Raw genomic sequence first — 20,406 nt, forward strand, 5'->3', positions numbered from 1 at the left:
CCTCGTACAAAGTTTCACCCAATCTCTGCGATCTTTTCTCTCAAAAGATAAACTTGCGTGCTTAATTATTAAATCACACGACCTAGAAAAAACCTCTTAGAACTTTTAAAGCAATTTCATTTTATATTGATGCTAGTTCTTTGGTTTCCGCATATTAAAATTTAAAGTATCTCATTTCCTGGTGCTTCATTTAATTTATTTCCCCACAAATGGCGACAATAAAATGAAAATTTGCCTCCATGCAAATTTCTCTGCCCATCTAATGATTTAGTGTGATGAAAATTAAGCAATTTAGCTGTTATAGGTAGCAAATTAACGATGAGCCCTAATTGATTGCAATTAGCGGTCATTTGGGCGGGAAATTATGCTTCTCATTTTTTTTTGTTGGATCAAAACTTAATGAAATTATTTTGACTTTTTCTTCTTCTTCATCTCCTTCAACACTTTCGTGGTTTGATCTGCTGGTGGGTTGAAAAGTGAATTTAAAAAAAGCAAAGAGATTTGCTGGCATTGTTTCGATGTGAAAAGAACATTGAGTGGAGGTGGAAAAACACGCGATAGTCTAGGAATGTCTTATTGTGACCCTCCCCGTAGAGGCAATCAAAAAGTCTGTAAAATGCGAACAATTGAGAAAAAGTACAAGTTTTAAATGCATTTTTGAAGGCAAAAGTTTTGCACAAACAAAAGACTCGAGAGAGACAGAGAGAGATTTTCAAGTGATTGATATTTGCATTTTTAAGGTGAAATAAAAGTCCAAGATGCGTCTTGTTTCTGCGCCTCTCACACCTTCATCCCACAATATTGAAGGGAGAGAAGAGCATGTAAAGAGTCTGCAAATGCTGCCCATTTGGACGGATTGACGTCTTTCTTGACTCTCAGCCACACGCGATAAATTATATTTTGTACGTAAACTTCTCTCCCCCTTTTCACATGCAAAAGAGTTTCTCATTGAATGGAGAAAGAAAGTTCCCTGGCAAAGTGTTTTTCCCATTTAATTACCATCTATATGTACCAGCAGTAATTGTTTAAATGTAGAGTAATCACATGCAATAATTGTGAAGAAAAATAAACGCGCGAGTCAACCTTTTGTATTTGGCCTCGAGTTACGGCTCAAGATGAAAAAAAATCCGCAATAGAGAGCACATAAATAAAATTGTAAGACGAGATATTTAAGTTAATTTCCTTCTGGCAAAATATTTTCTGTTTTTATTTGAGAGACTTTTGTGATACTTTTCACTTTTGCAAAATAATTCATTCAATTAAAAACTTCATAACTTTTTTTTCCTTCCTTGTGACAACCTTCGGCAACTTCTTTGACAAAAAAAAAACATTAAGAAAAGACAAAAAAGAACATCCAAAAAAGGGGAAAGAAATCGACAGTTATTTGTCACAAAGACTCCTCTTTGACTCTCAGTCTGGTAATTCTTATCTCTTCCAATCCCTCGTGAAAGATTTCACAAAAAGATACCGCGCAACATGGAGCAAAATTGGCGTTGGAAAGATAAGAAAGTAATTTGAGAAAATTACTCCTAATTTGGATGAGATAATTTTTGTTGCGATGCCATTTTGCATATCATTGCAGGGAGAAATGTGAAAGATGTGAAGAAATTTCCGTTACAACATAATTATGTAATTTTTCATACGTACGGGATTGTCACGAGACATATCATGGGACTTAATTAAAATTCAATTTTTACTTGAAATTCATATTTTTTCATTGATTTTATTATTATTTTTTTGATTAAGAAAAGAGATGTTTTAGTAAAAAAAGAAGGATTACGTAGTCGAAATCAGTAGTACATCTACCTCATTATCCCATTGATTTATTTATTATTATGGAATCAATAATTTAAAAAATTTAAATATTGTCGAAAAGTACATAAAGAATGCATAAAAGTCCCACCAATTTCACAGCAATCTCTCCCTATAAATTATTTCAAAATATTAGAATTGATTTGTAGCTCCTTCTTAGAGAGAAGAAAGATCTTCTCAAGAAGAACCCTAAATCAAATACAAAAAGCAAACAAGCATAGAATATTTGTTAGCTTTTGTAGAGTGCTGTCGGTTGTGAAAGCACAAAAGCCCCCAAAGATTGAAGAAGAATAAATCTGCAAATAACAATAAATTTGAGGGGCTTTTAATTGTTGCCTTTTCCGCGCGTGGAAATGAGGAAATTGGGTGTCTGCGGATGTGATTGAAAGGGTTAACTGAGGTCACACACATGGCCATCACGGGAGATTGGTGAGCTGTGAAAAAGTGACATCGTACCCATTTGATTCTTTCTGTCGCTGCAAATTGCTTTAAACAACACATGGTCAGGAGATTCAGGGTACTACGTCGTAAGGTGAGAGAGAGGCTAACTAAGATTGTTAAAAGACAGCGCATGGAGTGTCTCTTTAACGAGTGTGAATTGAGAGATAATTAAGGTACAATGACATGAAGAAATAATCTCTTCTTGGACGAAGAGAGACTCCTTTATAGAGCTCATCCACCATATTCCCATCTTTCTTTTTATATACATTATGTGCCTCCACCGCTTCTTGTCACTCTGTGGTGCCCCCGTCGTGGGTTCTCTTTTCACACAGACCTCTGTTGTGAGCTTCAAAAGGCAGCAACAGCAACAAGAAGGTAAAAAAAGCCCAAAGATTTAGAGGCTCTCTCGGGTGCAACAATTGCATAATATATCTCACAGTTCGGGAAGTTGCTGACATTGCAAGACTTCTTTTGCGACATGGGAGAATACCTTCGCCTTGCACTTGAACAATCGCATCCACTTTGCGACTTGTTTTTGTGTACATATACATAATATAGGTATACATCAAAACGCAAACTGTGAGTGAAAGTGATTCATGTGCTTTTGCCCCGCGCCTTCCTTCTATGCCATACAAAATGCATTTAAGAAAGAAAGAAAAAAAAAGTGTTGAACTCACCGATAATTGCATGAACGCGAACACTTAGCTGCGTACGAACCACGAGGGAATTTTTGCGACTGTTTGGCAAAAAGAAAAAGAAAGAAATAAAGAGTTTTTGAGGATGTTCCAAGAAGAAGAAATTTCTTTTTTTTTATTCTTCAGTAACATACCCAGATTGAAGGCCATCGATATCTTCAGATTGCTCCGCAAGTGAAGACTCCAGATCCAGATAAGCTCCGTAGTCGCCGTCTTTGTACACCTGGAGGGCTGCATCGTCCAGCTGCAAAAATAACACATCAAGAAACATTGAGGGCCAGCTGGTAAATGTACGTATGCGCGCGGACAAGGTGGATTGCCCAAAGTCAAGGTCAGAAGAGAGAATTCCAGAATATTTTGCAAATTAAAAGAATTTCACTGAAGAAAATTAAATTATTACCCTTTAATTGAGATTAATTAATTAATTTTCTTTTAAATCTTTCGTTTCATGTTGTTGAATTTTTTATAGCTTTCATGAGATTTGTATAGAAATGGAGACGCCTGGTACCTGGCGTTTCCATTTTTATTAACATTAATTTTAGAGTAAAGTGTGGGAACATTTAATTGAATTTAGAACTTTTAATGGAAATTCTCACATAATTTTGTAATTAAATCGAGCTTCATATTGATATAGTATTTATAAATTACCAGGCGTCTCCATCTTTATTAGAATTTATTTTAAAATAAAATAAAGACTTGTACAGTTTAATTTAGAAGTTCTATTGAATGTTCTAGCCTAATTTTTGGGACTAAATTAATAAACCTGGCGCCTCCACTGCTATCTTTTAATATTTTACATAAAATTAAGAAAGAATTGTAAATTCATGACATTTTGACTGAATCATTAAATAAAATAAAGCAAAGAAAGAACTTTTGCTACAACCTGGCGTCTCCACTGTCTTCTTATTTATTTTTTCACAGCAAAAATTAACATCTCTTTTACAAATTACAAAGCAAAATCATTTCCATCTTCAACGGTTTTTTTTTCTTGAAAAGTTAATTTTCTTGTACTAATTTTAGACTCATTCTTCCATTTAACAGTAGAACATTTTGTTCTTCAGTTTTCTGCAACAGAATCGTGGTGCGCAAATTGGAGTAAAGTACAAATTTTTTTCCACTTTAACGTACCACAACTCTATCAATTTTTCCATCCGCCATGGAGAATTATTGCTTTTAATTCACTGTAATTTTGCGCATAGAGAGCAAAAGAATGCAATTAACACTTTTTCTTTTTGAACAACCAATGATTACAACAAAAAAACAACTAGCAGTAAGAAAAAAACATGAACGAGTTAATGGAAAAAGCGAGAAAATAAATTTCTCATAGAACAACAATATTGATGTTCTCATAATTTACTCTCTCAGCTGAATGCTTCGCTTTATCTTTTTTTCGGACGTTTAATTTTCGTATTTTCACACGACCTAGTGCAAAGATTTCTGAATCTTCATGCTCAGTGGAGCAGCTAAAAATAGAATCATCTCACTGTCGAACGCCTCTTTGGAGTACTCCCGGTGGAATTACGAATGAGCAAAAGAGGTAAGAAGAAGCCCTCAAAATCCCCTTCTTCCGGGATTACTCAGCCCTATTGTAAATAGCAAGAAAAGCTACAATGCTGCGAGAATGACGGTGTGACTTTTGCATTTGCAAGAAAATCTCCACTGAGAGCCTCATTTATTCCACCCACGACACACAAAACGCCCTCCCTTCAATTTCCATGGTGGCCACAGCACAAAGAGAACTCTCCAAAAGCCCCAGGAAGATGCTTGGTGTGACCGAAAGAATAAAAGAAGATGCCACAAGGAGTGTTTTGCATCTTTAAACATAAATAGAATCTTTGCATCTTATTTCCCTTTTCTCTATTCGAACAACTCATCCACTCTTTCTTTCGTCTTTTGAGAGTCTCTTCTCAAAGTCATTCCCATTATATTATGCAAAACTTTTGGGGGATGGCTTCTTGATGTTTAGAACTCTTTTACTTATAATGCGCAAGAATAATTGACGATAGGAATGAAGAAATTTGCAATGAATTGCAATAAAAATTTATTCTTTTTTGAGTTTTTAAGATTAAAAGAGAGCCGTTGTGGTATTTTTTTTTAAGATTTGGGTATCCTTTGGGGTTGAAAATTCTTAGAAGAGCTTTATGGAATGGAGACGCCTGGTAATTCACTAAAAATGCTTTAAATACTCCAATTTTATTAGATGGAGAATAAATGAAGTTTCCTCGTTCTCGTGATGCACAGAAGAAGCAATTATAAGAGGTAGCAAATTTTAATTAATTCTTTTGGCAAAAAAATTCCATTTATTCAGTTAATCGTTGAATTATTCGACAATGCTCATTTTCGTCATTTTAACTACTTAATACACATTGTGTAATTTTTTTTAGCGTGTCTCCTCACAATTTCTCATATTTCCCCACAATTTAATTCTTTGTGAGTCACTCCCGGAAATTATTATTGTTTTGAATTTTTTATTAAGATTGAAACTCTCTGAAAAAATGCCCGAAAAGTCTGCCATTGACTGCAAATTTAATTCGTGGTTGCAAAAACCGCAGAAATTTGAGCTTTTGTGACTTTGAATTTATACAAATTCACGAGCAAATCAATTCAAAACATGGGCTCTCTCTTTCTTCTTTGATCTTTTATCTAGAAAACACCACCCAGAGTGAGTTTTTTTCCTTCTTCTTCGCTCTCTGTCTCTTGTTATCAACTCTCTATCATTTTATGCAAGTTGGAAATTTAATTGCCATCCGCTTAAAGGTTCCACCGCACAGTTTAACGTTTCGAAGGAGTGCGAGCTTGGAGAGACATCGTGTTTGTTAGTCGTGGTATGAAAATGTGAAAAGGCTCTCTGGATGGGTTTAACTTGACACTCCACGTAAGCAATGTGACTTTCATCTGACGACGATGCGGTGGATTTTTTTGCATTTTTATTGCAAAATGCAAAAATTCAAAAACTCCTCTCTTTTGCGCGCACATTGATTTACGGTAGACAGTGTAATTGGATTAATTTAATCAGCTGCAGCCACGTACAAATTTATTATCTTCTCGCGCTTCATTGTGATGCGCGCGCGATGGGTGAAAAGCTCTTCCCCCCTTTTTGCGCGCACGCAGCAAAACTCTAAAAATGACTTTCATACCATCTTTCCCAGAGCTTGTTTTTCACCTCTATAGACTTCTTGTCTTCTTTTCTTTTCTTACTTCTTTTATTTATTTAAATTTATTAACGATGGAATTTGATGAACTTGTATGTATGTAAAAAAAATTAACGTATGACGGTGTGAGAAGTTTATTATTTTTCTACTTGGGAATTTTATTCATCAATCTCCACCGCACCAATGCGCGAAAATTATCCATCAAAATCAACTTCTTCTTATGCGGAAGAGTTCAAAAATTTACGCAAAATTCTCAATATGAAAAGAAAATTTAAAAAAAAAACCTGAAGGGCTGTTCAATTGAACCTCATTGAGGTGCTAAGAAAGTCACCCTAAAACCTGCAAGAAGCTATAAGTAAATCCTCCACGCGGTAGATTTCGAGTGGAAGTGGGTTTGAAGATGAAGAATAAAAAAAACAAGGAATCGAGTGGTTCAGCTGGGTTCTTTTTCCTCTCTTTTTTGCCACATGATCGCATGCAACAATTGCCTGAATATTTCTCCTCTTATATTCCACTGCGCGCGATTAATATCTTGAAGGTTGAGCAGACATTCTTAAACTCGTTCTCGAAACTCGCGAGACTCTTTTTCTGCTGGTAATTGAGCCTTTTTATCATTCTCAAGCACTCTGTATTTTACCTCACAATGCCCCCACTACTTAGGAGTACCGCGAGAGACCCACCCAAAGGCCCATTTTCTTGCAATAATTGCGACGATTTTCACGGCGGGACGAAGAAAAATCAATTTCTTTTGCGTGCAAAAAAAGCTTAATTAACGGGCAATTGAATTAATTTTCTTTTAAGAGGTTTAAGAGTTTTCAAAACAAAACGACCTTTTTTTTTCATGTGAAAATTGCCAGTCAAGGCAAAGGAAATTCTCTATGAAAAGCTTCTCTAGCAACAGGGTGTAGCAATTGTAGTGAAAATGCAGAATTCGAGAAAATCTAACCCAAAATTCCCCACAAGACATTAAATTAAATGAATTTTATGTCATCTGCTGTGATTGCAGTGTTGCCACTCAAATTATGTTGCAACATACGGTTTGCATTTTCTCCACTCAAATATCTTGGAAAAGTGCCTAAATTTGAGAAGTAAATTTTATGCTAATTTCGTTGTTTTGCCCAAAGAATTTGGCTCTGTCGCACACAGGAAATTCTCCCCAATTTAATTTCCATTTGTGAAACGTCCCAAAAGACTTTCAGACATTATTTTCTATTATTAGTTTTTTTTGTGTGTCAAAAGGAAAATTCATTTTAGATATTTTTGTCAATTAGATTGTGGTGCTAAAAGACATCTCCGTGCGTATTGATGAACGTGTTGAAATGAAGGAATAGCTGAGAAAATTCATTTTTTGGGTAACAAAGAAGAGCTTATTTGCTTCCTTGGCTTTAACCAAGCGTTGAAGCTTTTCTAGGAATTTTTTTAATTTGTTGGAAATTATTAATTAAAATAATTTACCAGGCTTCTCCATAAGTTCTTTATAATATTTTTGATAAATTTAAAAGTAAAATGGAGGCGCCTGGTAGTTAATCTGCCTTTCAAATCATCTCAAAATTAATTCCCATTGATTTTGATTATTCTGTGTCTACCAGACACCCACATAATGTCCTCTTTGTCTATCTCTGAGGCACAAAATGCAATTTTGCATAAATTCCCTTTAAATCATCTTCCGGAAAATTAGCAAAAATTGCAACAAAGTCTTCCAAGCTACCTATTTCCACCTTTCTTTCCTCCGAAAACTTCCATCATTCCCCCACGCATACAATGAAGCAATCGGATGTTTAATGTTGAAAGAAAATTCTTTCACTTTAGCATGTTTACTTTTAAAAGTGAACGGGTATCAATCAAGCTATAAGAGGTTATTTAAGTGAATATCAAGGAAATAATTATCGCATCAATTTGTGGAAAATGATTATGAAGAAAATTACTCATCTTATCTCTCAATCTACATGCATGTAATTGAAGTTTGTCTTATGAAATAATTATAGATGAGGTGATAATCATTTTACTTTCACCCAAAGATTAAATGAAGGGGGTTTTTCTTCCGCCCTTTTGCATGAATTTCTTAAACGAATTTCTTACCCTCTGTGGTGCTTCGAGGATCCTCAGAATTGCCCCCAGCTGTGTGGCTAGTGGGGCTGTCCAGATGAAATTGTAAGTCGGTGCCCGCGAAGGGATTGGGTACACCGAATGCATGTTGAAGGGATCCGAATCGAGGAGGAATTGAATTCGAAGTGTTATCACTTCGTCGGGATCCATTTTAATCAGCATTTTTGCAATTCTTCTTCCACCACATTTAACTTTATCACACCACAAATCAATTGCTTTTCATGCAATCGAATGGAATCACATTGATTTTCCTTTGCATCACAAGTCTATTTTTTTTTTCAGCGTGAAATAAAAAGAAAGAAATTTGATTTTCTTGTGACAAAACCTCCCTAAAAAGCCCTAAATTCTCGTGGAATTTATTCGCATTTTAGCTGTGATTTTTCTTCTTGTGAGAAGTCAAGCATCGTGACGCCTTTTGCGACTTCTGTATACGCGAATTGCATCCACAGCAATCATCCACCATCATCATCAGTGGCTTCAGCGAACCAAAACGGCGACAAAGAGCCCCGCTCAATGGGATGAATTCTTCTTTTTTTTTCTATTCATTCAAGAAGCAAAATCATCCGAGATTATTCACTCTTTCTTGTGACATCATTTTACTTAACAATCATCTACTTTTTTTTCCATCATAGTATTTCCATCTCAGGGCCACCGAGTGGAAACGTTCTTTTTTATGCAATATATGTCTCAATTGTATGTCTGCGGGAAAGGTAAATGTTGTGCTTATGTACGAATTGAAGTTTGGAATGCGAGAGATCGAAATAAAATTTATTTTAATTTAGAATTTAGAATTCGTTTTTGAGAACAGAAAAATGATTTTTTATAAAAAGATTCTCACATAATTTCCCATCAATTTTGTCATATTGTAAATATATTTCGTCAATATTCATTAAAGCTCCCGTTGAATAAAAAAAAGCTCGTTGATTTCATCATTTTATGAAAAATCAAACAAAAACAAAATATATTTTCTCAGGTAGTGCTTTCAATTTGTTCCCCGCGCGCAAATGAGCTAATCTGTTGGCCAAACAAACATTTCCACCACTTTAGCTCAACGTAATGTAATTAAATCACCCAAAAATATACAAAAAAACAGAATTCTTATTACGGCAGGAACTCGCGCTATCGATGTGTGATAAAATTCCATTTGCTTGGCGCACGCAATCACCGACAATGAATTTTAGTGGCAGGAAATTTATCAAAAATTGCAGTATTATTCACATCGAAAAATTCCCATGAAATGCGGAATGTTTTACAAGAGTGGAGTCACTTCGTTTGTACGAAGAGATCGCATCCGATCAGATACCATTGTTCCTTGACTTTAATTAATTACTACAGTACTGGATTTTCCGTTTTTGCCATTTTATATTATTCTTCTCTATGCAATCTTTTCTAATGATTTTTCATTTTTAAATTAGTTCCACAAAGAAGAGAAGTTTCAGTGAAGAAATTGAGAGAATTTTAATGCAATTTGTTGTTTAAAATTGAAAAATTAAATTTTACAGTGCAATACCGTAGAGGGGGGTTGTTTTAAAGTTTTATGGGTTATCTGGGTGATATGGTGGAGTGAATGTTTTAATTGACAATTCTAATTAGAATTTTTTCCAATATCTCTTGCAATTTCTCTACAAAATTTCTCTTTTAAAAATCTTCTAAACTCTTCATTTAATGCCCCTAAATCACCCCATTCTACAGTATAAACCATAATTTCCTATATCGAAGAGCATTCTTACGGCAATTTCCGTGGAATCTTCTCTCTGCGCATGTAGAGTAAAAGGCCATGAAAGTGCGCGCGCGAAAAAAAATGAGAACATCGAAAATCAATCAGAAGAGATACATCTTGATCTTTTTTTCCCACCAATGCCATTTCCACAGATGAAGGTAAAAGACAAGAAAAAGAAGCAAAAAAACGACCATCTTTCACTTGCACGCTAATTAGATTTTGTGACGGTCGTGTGAGGGGCTTCGTAGTATATCGTCATTTATATCCAATTTAATGAAGAAGAGAGTTAAGGCAAAAAAAATGAAGAAGAATTTCAAACAAACAATAAATTTCACTTTAGACGGAAAAATCAGTGTCACGTTCATTGATGCGCCAATAAAAGTTTTGCTATAGTGCGATCGCTTCTTTGTGCCTCCCGGGAGACGCGCCACATCGTCCACAAACGTCGCGCGATATACACGAAATAATGAATTTGATCTTCATTTATGGAAGCAAGCAAAACATCCACAAATTGTGTGAGATGTTAAAGTGCCAATAAAATGGTTTAAAAGCACCACAGAGAGATTCTTTTTTTTTTCTTTTTACTTGGCCACAATCAAACATCTTCGATATATCAATCGTCAAATAATAATTTGCCCCAATGTGTGGTATCAAAAACCATTTAGTTTGGTGAGCTTTTTGTCATATATAAGTACTTAAAGAGCACAATATTTATTGAAATGTCTTTTTTATTGAACCCCCCAAAAGACCATAAATAAGAGTCTCCTCCAATTTATTCTTACACGCAGTAGGGCTTCCCAAGATCACCTCTCTTTCGCTTTTTAGGTTCTTCTTTTTTCCTAAGAATTCTCCGTTCGAGATGAGGTATTTCCTCCTAAACTCTGGAGGGAAGAGGAGCAACATTCTAGCACAAGAGAATTTCACGGAACATTTCACTGCATTCCCTTTCACTTGCCCATTTACATAATTCCCCTTTCGAAGACGACGAAGCTACCTGAATTAATATCCCCCCAAAACGACTGAAAACATTCCATTGTCGAAGCAATTCCAAGAGAACGAGTGAATGCCTCTGGAGTTATATTCTTTTGATTGTTATTCAAAGGCAGAAAATAAAGTGATAATAATGATCTGAAAAATAAATAAAAATGACACACAATAAAATGGAAGAAGAATTCTCACAAATAAAAGAAGATCTTAGAGGAGATCCAATGAAGACCACCCACTGCAGGGATTCCCAAAGCAAATGGGATTCGCACCTCAATGCCGGGTCCTTCTTCCATTCAAACCCAGATCCTCATTCAACAAAACTCAAAAGGCAATCTCTGTGAGAATCATAAATAAAAGCCACGAAGAGAGATTAGGAGACCTTTGTCTGATCACAAATTCCGTGCTTGAGTGTTGGGGAAGAGATAACGTTACAGTGGTGGTCGGCAATAAATTAAAAGTCTGCTTTTTATGGCCTTTGGAAAAGGGAATTTTCTTTAAAAAAAAATCATTTTTCTCAATTGTAACGTACTAAGAAGTAGCTGAAACTGATTTTTTATGAGAATTTTCTTTGAAAAATATTCTTGAAATTTTTGAAAATATTTCAATATAATTTATTAAAATTTTAAGACAGATAATTACCCCTTAAATCACCCTTTCAGGTAATTTCGAAATCAACTCTGTGCCCAGTTTTTCGGTCATTTTTCTGCACAAAATCAATGAGAATTGTTTGAAGGAATCTTTTGCATCTTTCTCTTTAGCATTAATGATTGATTTTACTTTTTTTTTTAAATAAATATTCCTCTCCCTTCTGCCCTATTAAAATTCAACCTGTGAGAACACCTCATTCACATTGGCAATTTGACGAAGAAGACAATGGTCTTGTGGCGGAGATGTCTTCGGCAAAAACACATCCCATCGAACAACATTCCAACCATTAAATCATCTCACGATCTTGCTTGGCAAAAGAGACAATGTTTAGTGCTCACAGAGAAGACTTTTCCGTCCAAGAAGTTGACTTCAAGGGTGCAATTTGGTCTCATCTAAACGCGCAAAGGGGTCAATTTGCTGGGACACAAAAAAATTCCCTCAAAATAAACCTCTTTGGTACCCATTTTGCCTTGAGCTGGGGATGCTTAAACGTTTTCTTGTGGAATTCCAAGGAGATTTCTTCGGATAGAAATTACACCTCTTTACAGGCGAATTTGTGTGCTTATTGACCTGATTTTGTGCATCAAATTTCCACGATTTACCATACAGAGAAAATTGACTGGAATATTGCAAAATTCTCTGTGCATCATTGGTGTGAGAAAAAAAAAGATGCCAAGCAAATGAACGAAAAAAAAACTTCGATAGTGAGGTAATTTTAATGCGGGTGTAAAAAAAAGTGAATTTTATAATAAAATTCTCGTTTATTATTGAATCACAAGGAAATAAGTAGCACCAATATTGCAATCTCACCTTCGAAAAAAAAAATTAAATAATCATGGTGATTAAAATTCTCAATTTTCTTTTTTTGCACACCTCATAAAATCCATTGAGTGGCAAAATTAATTCGAATAAAAAATCTTTAAAGCATGAAAGTGTGCCAAATTCGTTGCAAAAATAGGAAAAGTCTTTTAGCAGAAATTATATTTCCAATCAATGTGACGATTTTGATAAGAAATCGCGAGCATTTCACGCTAAATGGAATTTTTATCTCTTGGAGAAAAGTATTTTTATTATTTGTTTTTTAAAGGTGTGGTTAATGCTTTGAAGGTTTTTGGAGAAGAATTCAATGAAAGGAATTTTTTCTTAGTTGATTTTCTTTTGAAAGGTTTTATAGTAATTTAAAGTTGGTTCAATGGCTGATTTAATTAGGACTCTTTTAACAAATTTCAAGGAAGAATTTACATAAATTTTAGAAAAATAAAAACTTAAAGGAAAATTTAAAAATTAGGTTTAAAGTTTAAAGGATTTAATTGAGAATTTAAAAAGAACCTAAAAAGATTTTTTCTTAATATTCTTTTGAAGTTTTTTCTTCTAATTTTTTTAAAGTAATTTTAAGCCTAAACAGGGGCTATTTATCGAAAAAAAATTGTACAATAAAAAGAATTCTGAAATAAAAATATTTAAGGAGATCTTTCAATTATTTTTTTTCTTCTCGCTTCCTCATAAAAATCAATTAAAAAAATACGCCAAAAGTTTACTAAAAGACCTAAATTCCTTGGCACTCAAAAAGAGAATTTTATCCTGCTTAAGAATCAATCTAATTCAAATGTGACAGAGAGCTATTAATTAAATTATTATTGCAGAAAATTAACAAAGAGAATTCAGAGCAAATCTTTTAAATTAAATACAGTTTGAACGTTCAAAATCAAGCCAATCAAGCACCTGAACCTCAACCCACACACAGGCAGAGAAGATCTTTGCCAAAAGTGCAGTGTTTTCAATTTTTTGGCAAGGTGCGAACCCCTTTGAGGCGAAAAAGAGTCCCATTGGGTAATTTGTTATGTTAAAGACCGGGTGAAAGACGGAGGTACGAGAAGTTGGAAGAAATCTCATAAATTATTCCTGCAAGACTTGGCCTTCCTCTGGGATACATTCTGACCATTCTTCGTCTCTCCCTTTCGTTCTGTTTTCCTTTTTTTTCTGCTGCCCCTGATCGTATTTTATAGTGTCGGAAGCGTACAAAATGTAGTTGAGCAAAAAAATGAGAACGGTTTTGCTTTAAAAATTGCAACACCATCGTATAAGTCAAAGAAGTTGGATCACGGGCCATCACAGAAGGGGAGAGCAGAGACATAAAAGTCTTTGGGGTCTTTTTTTTCGAAGTTCTTAGCAGCATACCCTTTTACCACCGCGGAATAATGTTTGAGGAATTATATTTCTTTTCGTGGAATTAGTGCATTGTTTCCCACATATGAGATTTTATAATAAAATTTTTTCTCTTTCAACCTGGGCACAACAGTTCCCTTTTTGCTTTTCATTTCTCATACCACCTATCTCTCCTGCAATTCACGTTTTTCATAAAATGCTGCTTGAGCACTTCGAAATGTGCATTCCACAGACATTGTCGGGGTACACTCGCGGCTAAAACTAAAAATTCGTGGAAGACTTGGGTTGCCCCATAGCTGTTTTGTCACAAGAGAATCATAATTTCGGAGCACTTTCTCAGCTCAACTTTTGTGGCCACAATAAAAGACCCCTCATTCTATGCTATCTATATTGCCTGCATATCATGATTCGCTTCCTCCTTCCTCCCACCTCCCGTCGGTCGTTGTTGAATAATTTCTCTATTTATCCACCCATTCTTGCACCACATAAACCCATCATTTCCTACCATCCACTTTGCACCACACCACCAACATTCTTATATTGCACAGACACAGAACCAACAACTCTATAGCACTCTCATGAAGAACTTAGAACTTCTTCTTTTTTTTTTTGCTATTGCCCCATTGCTGCACAAATGCACAAGAGGAGCTAAATTAAATGTTTTGTGTGGACCCCAACACGCACAGAGATTTTTCACTTTTGATTTCTTATGTGAGATTTATCAAAGGCAAGAAAAAAAGGTCTTTCCATGCGAAACGAACCATACGCGCGTATCCACCGTGAGCAACTGAAGAGTCTCCTCTGCTGACTGTGGCTCTTTTGCCTTCTCCGCTCGATCGGCGGCCAGTTTAGGAAGTCTCACAAACTGCCGCACAAACTCCCCGTGAACAACTACACATACCGCGCGCGTTTAGTTTTCTACCTCCAAGTAGCGGCCAAGAACCCAAAAAAGGGGCTTGTCAAGCTAAATTTATTTTGCCTTCTAAAAATTTATTCTTTTTGGGGAGATTTTGAGAAATTTTGTGATTTCGGGGTTCATTATTTTTTGATGAAATTTCTCCTATCATAAAATGGGCAGAATACTATTAAATTTTGGTTTGAATAAATGCCTTAGCTTAGAACCTTTTATAGAACTTCTTATTAGAAAATTGCGTAAAATGCAAATTTTTGACTTTTATTCAATCAAAAAAATTCTATTATATTCGATTTTCTAAAATCCGGGAAATTCAATAATTTTGAATTTTCTGAAATCGGAAAAATTCAATAATTTGTACTTAAATGGAAAAGAAATAAAATTTAATTTATCCAGCGATGTTTCGAAAAATATTTAAAATTTAATTTAATTCAGAGTTCAGAGAAATTTTTTCAACATAGATGTGATTAAATTTTTTTTTGTTCTCTTAAATCTTAATTAGTTGAAATTGTCGACGAAACTTAAATAATGATCAGTTTAATACTTCAGCTTTGGCCTTTAACCACAACCGATAATATTTAAGCCCTGAAGAAGGGTACAAAAATCTCCGAATCATCCTGGAAAATTCTCTTCAAACATCCTCCTTTACCTTTCACAACAAATCCTCAATTTTTCATCAACAAAAAAAAACAAAATAATATAAAAATCAAAAAAGGTACCCCATTCGGCTAATGACGCACCCCTAGGTGAGAACATATCTTGTGTGGAGAGTATGTATGTATGTATGCAGTCTTCACTGGTTTGAATTAAAAAGTGTGTAAATAGCACAGGTAAAATGAGCGCGAGTGAGACCACTAGCATAAGAACTTCTTCATCTCAAGTACGGAGACCTCTCGCCAATTTATCTTCCCATCTTCGTGAAATTTCACTCAAAGATTCGCCCCGGAATGGAATACACAAATTCACGGAAAAGGGAGAAAAATACATAAATTTTTACAAAATCCACGAAATTGGTGAGAATGGGGCAATTAGAGAGGGTCACAGGGACATGCAGATGAGGAGGAGGAGGCAACAAGACCAAAAATAAAACCCATGAGGTCCATGAGAGACTGCAGAAGTGGCGACAATCTCCAAGACACGCGAATCGGATTGAAAGAAAGTCACAGAAGTGGCCGAGAGTTGGTCGTTTTTTTTTCTTTTAAGCTTCTTTCTCAACTTTACCTCTTTGGATGTGCAACAGAAAGGAGTCCACGGAGGTGCTGCAACAATAACGAAAAAAAAACCGGGTGCGCGGGAAGACGGTGTGAGGTGCATTATTTAAATGGCAGAGGTAAAAGGAAGCAAAGTTTAAAGAGAGAGAGAAAGAGAGCGAGACTTTTTTTAGCATAAAACTCGCGAGCCTCAAGAACTGGAGCTTCTCCAGGTTCTTTTTGCTGCTTCACACACACGCTGTGCAGCTGTCGAAGCTCCCCCCGTTCATTTGATAAGGTCAAAAGTTGATTTTTGTATAAAGCCAAACGCAAAAGAAGGTAACAAGAAGATGATGAAGAAAAAATCGTACCCAATTGTCGTGTGTTAAGATGGGTCGCGTCTAACTTGACGAGAGAACAAAAAAAACGTGCAAAGAACCCCAAAAGAGAAAAGAACAAGAAAAAATCTCTCAAGATTTCAAACCTCCAGATGTTCTATAGAGATGGGGCCGTAAGCAATAAAAAATAGACTATGGGGGGATTAAGCTTTTGATCATGTTTCACACGGAGGAGGATGATAAATAAATTTCTTGAAATAAATCTTTGTCCAACTTTCAAAAATTTCAAACCAACTCCGCATCATCGCGTACTTTTAATGCTTCATATTTTTGATTTTTTTTCCTCTGGCAATTTTGCCACACTTTGATAAATAAATAAATAATTTTTTGAGCGAGAGAGAGATGTGGATGAGTGGTGTTGTTTTGGGATAACGAAGAGTCCATTAAGAAAGCAAAGGAGATTTATTGGCGAAAGAAAAAAAGAAAGGAAAATGTATCAAGGTTTTCATTTAATTTTAGTGTCAAGATCAGCTTTTATAGGGGTTAAGATTAAGGTCGAAAAGAATTTTATCAAAGTTTAGAGAGATTTTGAGGGCTCATCAAGTTCATCAAAGGGTGTGGTGGAATATTTATGAATAATTAATATAGAATTTACAAGGGAACATTACATTTCGTCCAGGATGGATGAAGATCATTTTTAAGACAATTTCATGAATTTTTGCTAAATATTAGAAATGACAGAATAACTAAAATTGTTTTGAAATAATATTTAATTTTTACTAAAAGATGAACTAACGATAAATTAAAAATTATTTTAATACACATTTAGTGAAATTCTATCTCTAATATTAAGCACAATTTTATCTGATATTTTTAAGAAACTTTTTTGAAAAAATAAATCCCACTTGCTCTGGACAAATTGTAACGTGCCCTTGTTATATTTTTTCTCATATTTTTGATCATTCAATTTTTCATTGATTAGTAATTTTAATTTTATGTTTAATTTCTGCAATTAAATCCTCTAAGAAAATTTCACAATTAAATAATTAAATTTCGCAATCTTCGCGATACAAAGAAAGTCAAATTAAATTGTCTTAAAATTCAAGGAAAAATTTTATAACCTTTCTCGTAATTTCCTTTTCATTTAACCACATTTTACATGAATCATGTCCATGTTTTTCGGCAATTCCAACAAGTCAAAAAAAAAGAAAGAATTATTAACAAAGAAAATTCAGAAGTTATCTCAATTCGTTTTTTTTTGCCCTGAAGTATCATATTTTTGCCTTTCTCATTGAGCACAAATTTACAAAGTGAGAGTGTAATCAAAAGCACTCCAAAAGTGAACACTTTTATCGATGATCCATATAAAATTCATTGTGCCAAAGTCAATTGTATTCCGCGCGGTAATTTTACCGCGAAGGTGCTGATGGTTTTGACCCTGTTTCCATGCAGTATACGTAAAAATTATATATATTTTTACCTGCCCATACCTCTTCTTGTGGCGAAAAAATAAATGAAAAGGGAACATCACTTTCATCAGGCCCCTGTGCTGCACTGAATGTTTCCTTTCAGTGACCCACTTCCTCGACATTTGCTCCCCGCTTTTCACAGTTTTATATATTTCCGGAAAAACTCTACAAATGCATTTCCCGCGCATAATGAGAAGCAATAGTGGGAGAGAGAAAAAAAAAACCTCAGAGTGGTGGGAAAATGCAAGAAAATTATAAAAAGAAAAGAAATGGAATTTTGCACTCTGAAAGACTGCGGAAAAATCAATAAGAAAGCTTTGTATCAATAGGATGCGATTATGGTGGAGAGAGAATGCAAGCACTTGGGCCACTCTTTGTTCTAAAAATCCACTTCTAGGCATCTTCTCCGTTCGAGACGGATCACGTCAGACGCGCTCATCTTGCGATGTTGTTCTCTCTTGATGGATTATTAATATTTTTTTGTGGCTGGGGCTGCCATGACGGACGTCACAGCGATTACGAGGTGAAAATGCCTTCATACGAGGTGCGATAATGAAAGAGGTTTGCTGGGCAAATGTACACTGTAATTCATTTTTTTAGTAAACTGCTACTAAAGTCTGTAGTAATGAAACATTTACTAAAATTTTTAGTAATTATAACATAAAATTTTAGTTATGTTGCCTGGAATCACTAAAGTCTTATGTTACCTTTACTAAAATTCTATTTATCTGTGAATTTTTTAGTGAAAGTAACTAAAATTTTTAGTTTTATTGCTCTTTTACTAAAGTTTAGTAGGCAATTTAGTCAAATTCTTTACTAAAGTTTCCAGTAAAGACATAACTACTAAAAATCTTTAGTTATGTCAACTAGAATTTTAGGATTAATGACTACAATCATTTTTTCTTCGTTTACTAAAGTTTCGCCACGCCAATCAAAAATTTAGTTGATATCACTAAATTGACACATTTTTAAACCAATTAAATTTTTAGCAAAAAATTAGGTTTTTTTTATTTCCTCTATATCATTTGATAATAATTATTTCTGATCAAGTTAATTTGCGCAAATATAAGAGACGTAATATCTTTTATATATTGTCTTTGTTCCAATGCAAGATGTTGCATCTCAAACTTTTTTTATTGTTTTATTGGGGTGCCGAGGTCCCGAAAAAAATGCATGCAGAAGATTTGTGTGAAGAACGCATACAACACATATACCGGAGGCTTTATTTTCTCACCCTTTCTTACCCACACACAAATTTTTCTCCTTAGCACCCTCTAAAGTATTTCACAATATTCAGTTCTTTGTGGAATTTTCCATCGAAAGTACGCAAAATATTTTGTCTTCAATCAATGTGATATGTGAAAAGTAAATTTAATCCATTTGTATAGTAGTTTTGAGAGTGAAAATTGTGGAAAAGCCGATTGTTAAAAAAAGAGGATAAACATGACAAGGTATTGTATAATTTAAGTGAATAACAATTCTTTATATTACGAATTGATTTACAACAAATAAAATTATCAACTTTGAATTCAACCAACTAATTATATGATTTTACAATCTTGCAGTAAAACAGGAAGAGGAATGGATCATATTCTCATCGAAGCCTTCCTGTCTGTACCTGAATGGTCTGCCCATCCCCAATAATAATTGAAACAGGATAAAGTAAATCCAATGGGAAAAATTAAAATGTAAAGGTAAGTACCTACACATTTGCCGTGAAATATATTGCATCCAAAAACTTATCAATTTATAAAATCCAAAATATTAATTCTTGTTCTAATTTAACAGATTTTACCGAATGAGCGCATATCAAGCGCTGTCAACCCGTAATCAAATTTTGGAAACATAGATTGAACGAAGAGGATAAACACGAAAAGGTACTGTATTTTCTGTATGAGTTACTTCCATTAATTTTATCAAATTATTTGCAAATTCTATGATTTTACTACCTTGCAGTTAATCAGACTACAATAAACAACCGGAAAATGGGTCATATTCTCATCGAAGCCGTCTTGTCTGTACCTGGATAGAGTCTATGATCGAAAACATTGATTGAGATAGGACAGAGGAAATCAAATCACGAGAAATAAAGTTTAAAGGTAAATACATTTTTCATAAAATATATAAAGTAAAAAAATTATTACATCAGAAAATTTAGGAAATTAATTTTTATGTGATTCATTTACAGATTCCGCCAACTGACATAAAGAACAGAACTTTCGCGATTCCTTGAAAGGGTACTTTGGAAGAAAATGACGCTAAGACACTCACATGAATCTGCCGAACTTCACTGAACAAAAAGGCTTTTCAAAACGGGATACCTGCCTAGTTAATTATTATAACTATTACATACAATGTAATATAAATTAAATTGAAATAAAAAATTATTTTTTTAAATCAAAATTCAATATTTAATTTTTTTTAGTCATACAAACTGGATTTCCAGTTAGCATGGCTAAACTTTAGTAATCCAAGAATTTTTAACAACTATAGTCATGTAAATGAAAATTTCTGTTCTCATTCCTAAAATTTAGTAATCGAAGAATTTAGAATAAATAGTTTTATCAACAAAAACCTCTGTTGACATTCCCAAACTTTAGTAATATACAGACGTAAAACATTTTATTAGCCATAACTAAATATTCTGTTGAGAGAACTAAAATTTTTCGTAATGAGCAACTACTAAAATTTTAGTAAAAATTTCTTTACTAAAATTCTCTACTAAAGTCCAGTCAGTGCCAGTTTTAGTAATGATAACTAAAATCTGAA

At 34.3% G+C, this 20,406-nt stretch overlaps 1 protein-coding gene and 1 long non-coding RNA gene across 5 annotated transcripts in view; one reads left to right on the plus strand and one right to left on the minus strand.

The window, feature by feature from the left end:
- The window catches only part of LOC129793707 (uncharacterized), a 55,613-nt gene that overhangs the window by 15,738 nt on the left and 19,469 nt on the right, over positions 1 to 20,406 (minus strand). For all 4 annotated transcript variants that reach the window (XM_055833914.1, XM_055833912.1, XM_055833911.1 and 1 more), the window contains exons 8-9: positions 3,083 to 3,192; positions 2,931 to 2,989 (exon numbers count right to left, since the gene is read on the minus strand). In XM_055833914.1, coding sequence (XP_055689889.1) covers positions 2,931 to 2,989; positions 3,083 to 3,192 — 169 coding nt within the window. The remainder of the gene's footprint in view (positions 1 to 2,930; positions 2,990 to 3,082; positions 3,193 to 20,406) is intronic.
- On the plus strand, positions 18,677 to 20,054 carry LOC129793713 (uncharacterized). Its single transcript, XR_008750958.1, has 3 exons — positions 18,677 to 19,514; positions 19,594 to 19,736; positions 19,826 to 20,054. It is a non-coding gene; the product is annotated as an uncharacterized LOC129793713 (long non-coding RNA).

Source organism: Lutzomyia longipalpis, chromosome 3 (assembly GCF_024334085.1).
Source record: "Lutzomyia longipalpis isolate SR_M1_2022 chromosome 3, ASM2433408v1".
Classification (NCBI taxonomy): Eukaryota; Metazoa; Arthropoda; class Insecta; order Diptera; family Psychodidae; genus Lutzomyia; species Lutzomyia longipalpis.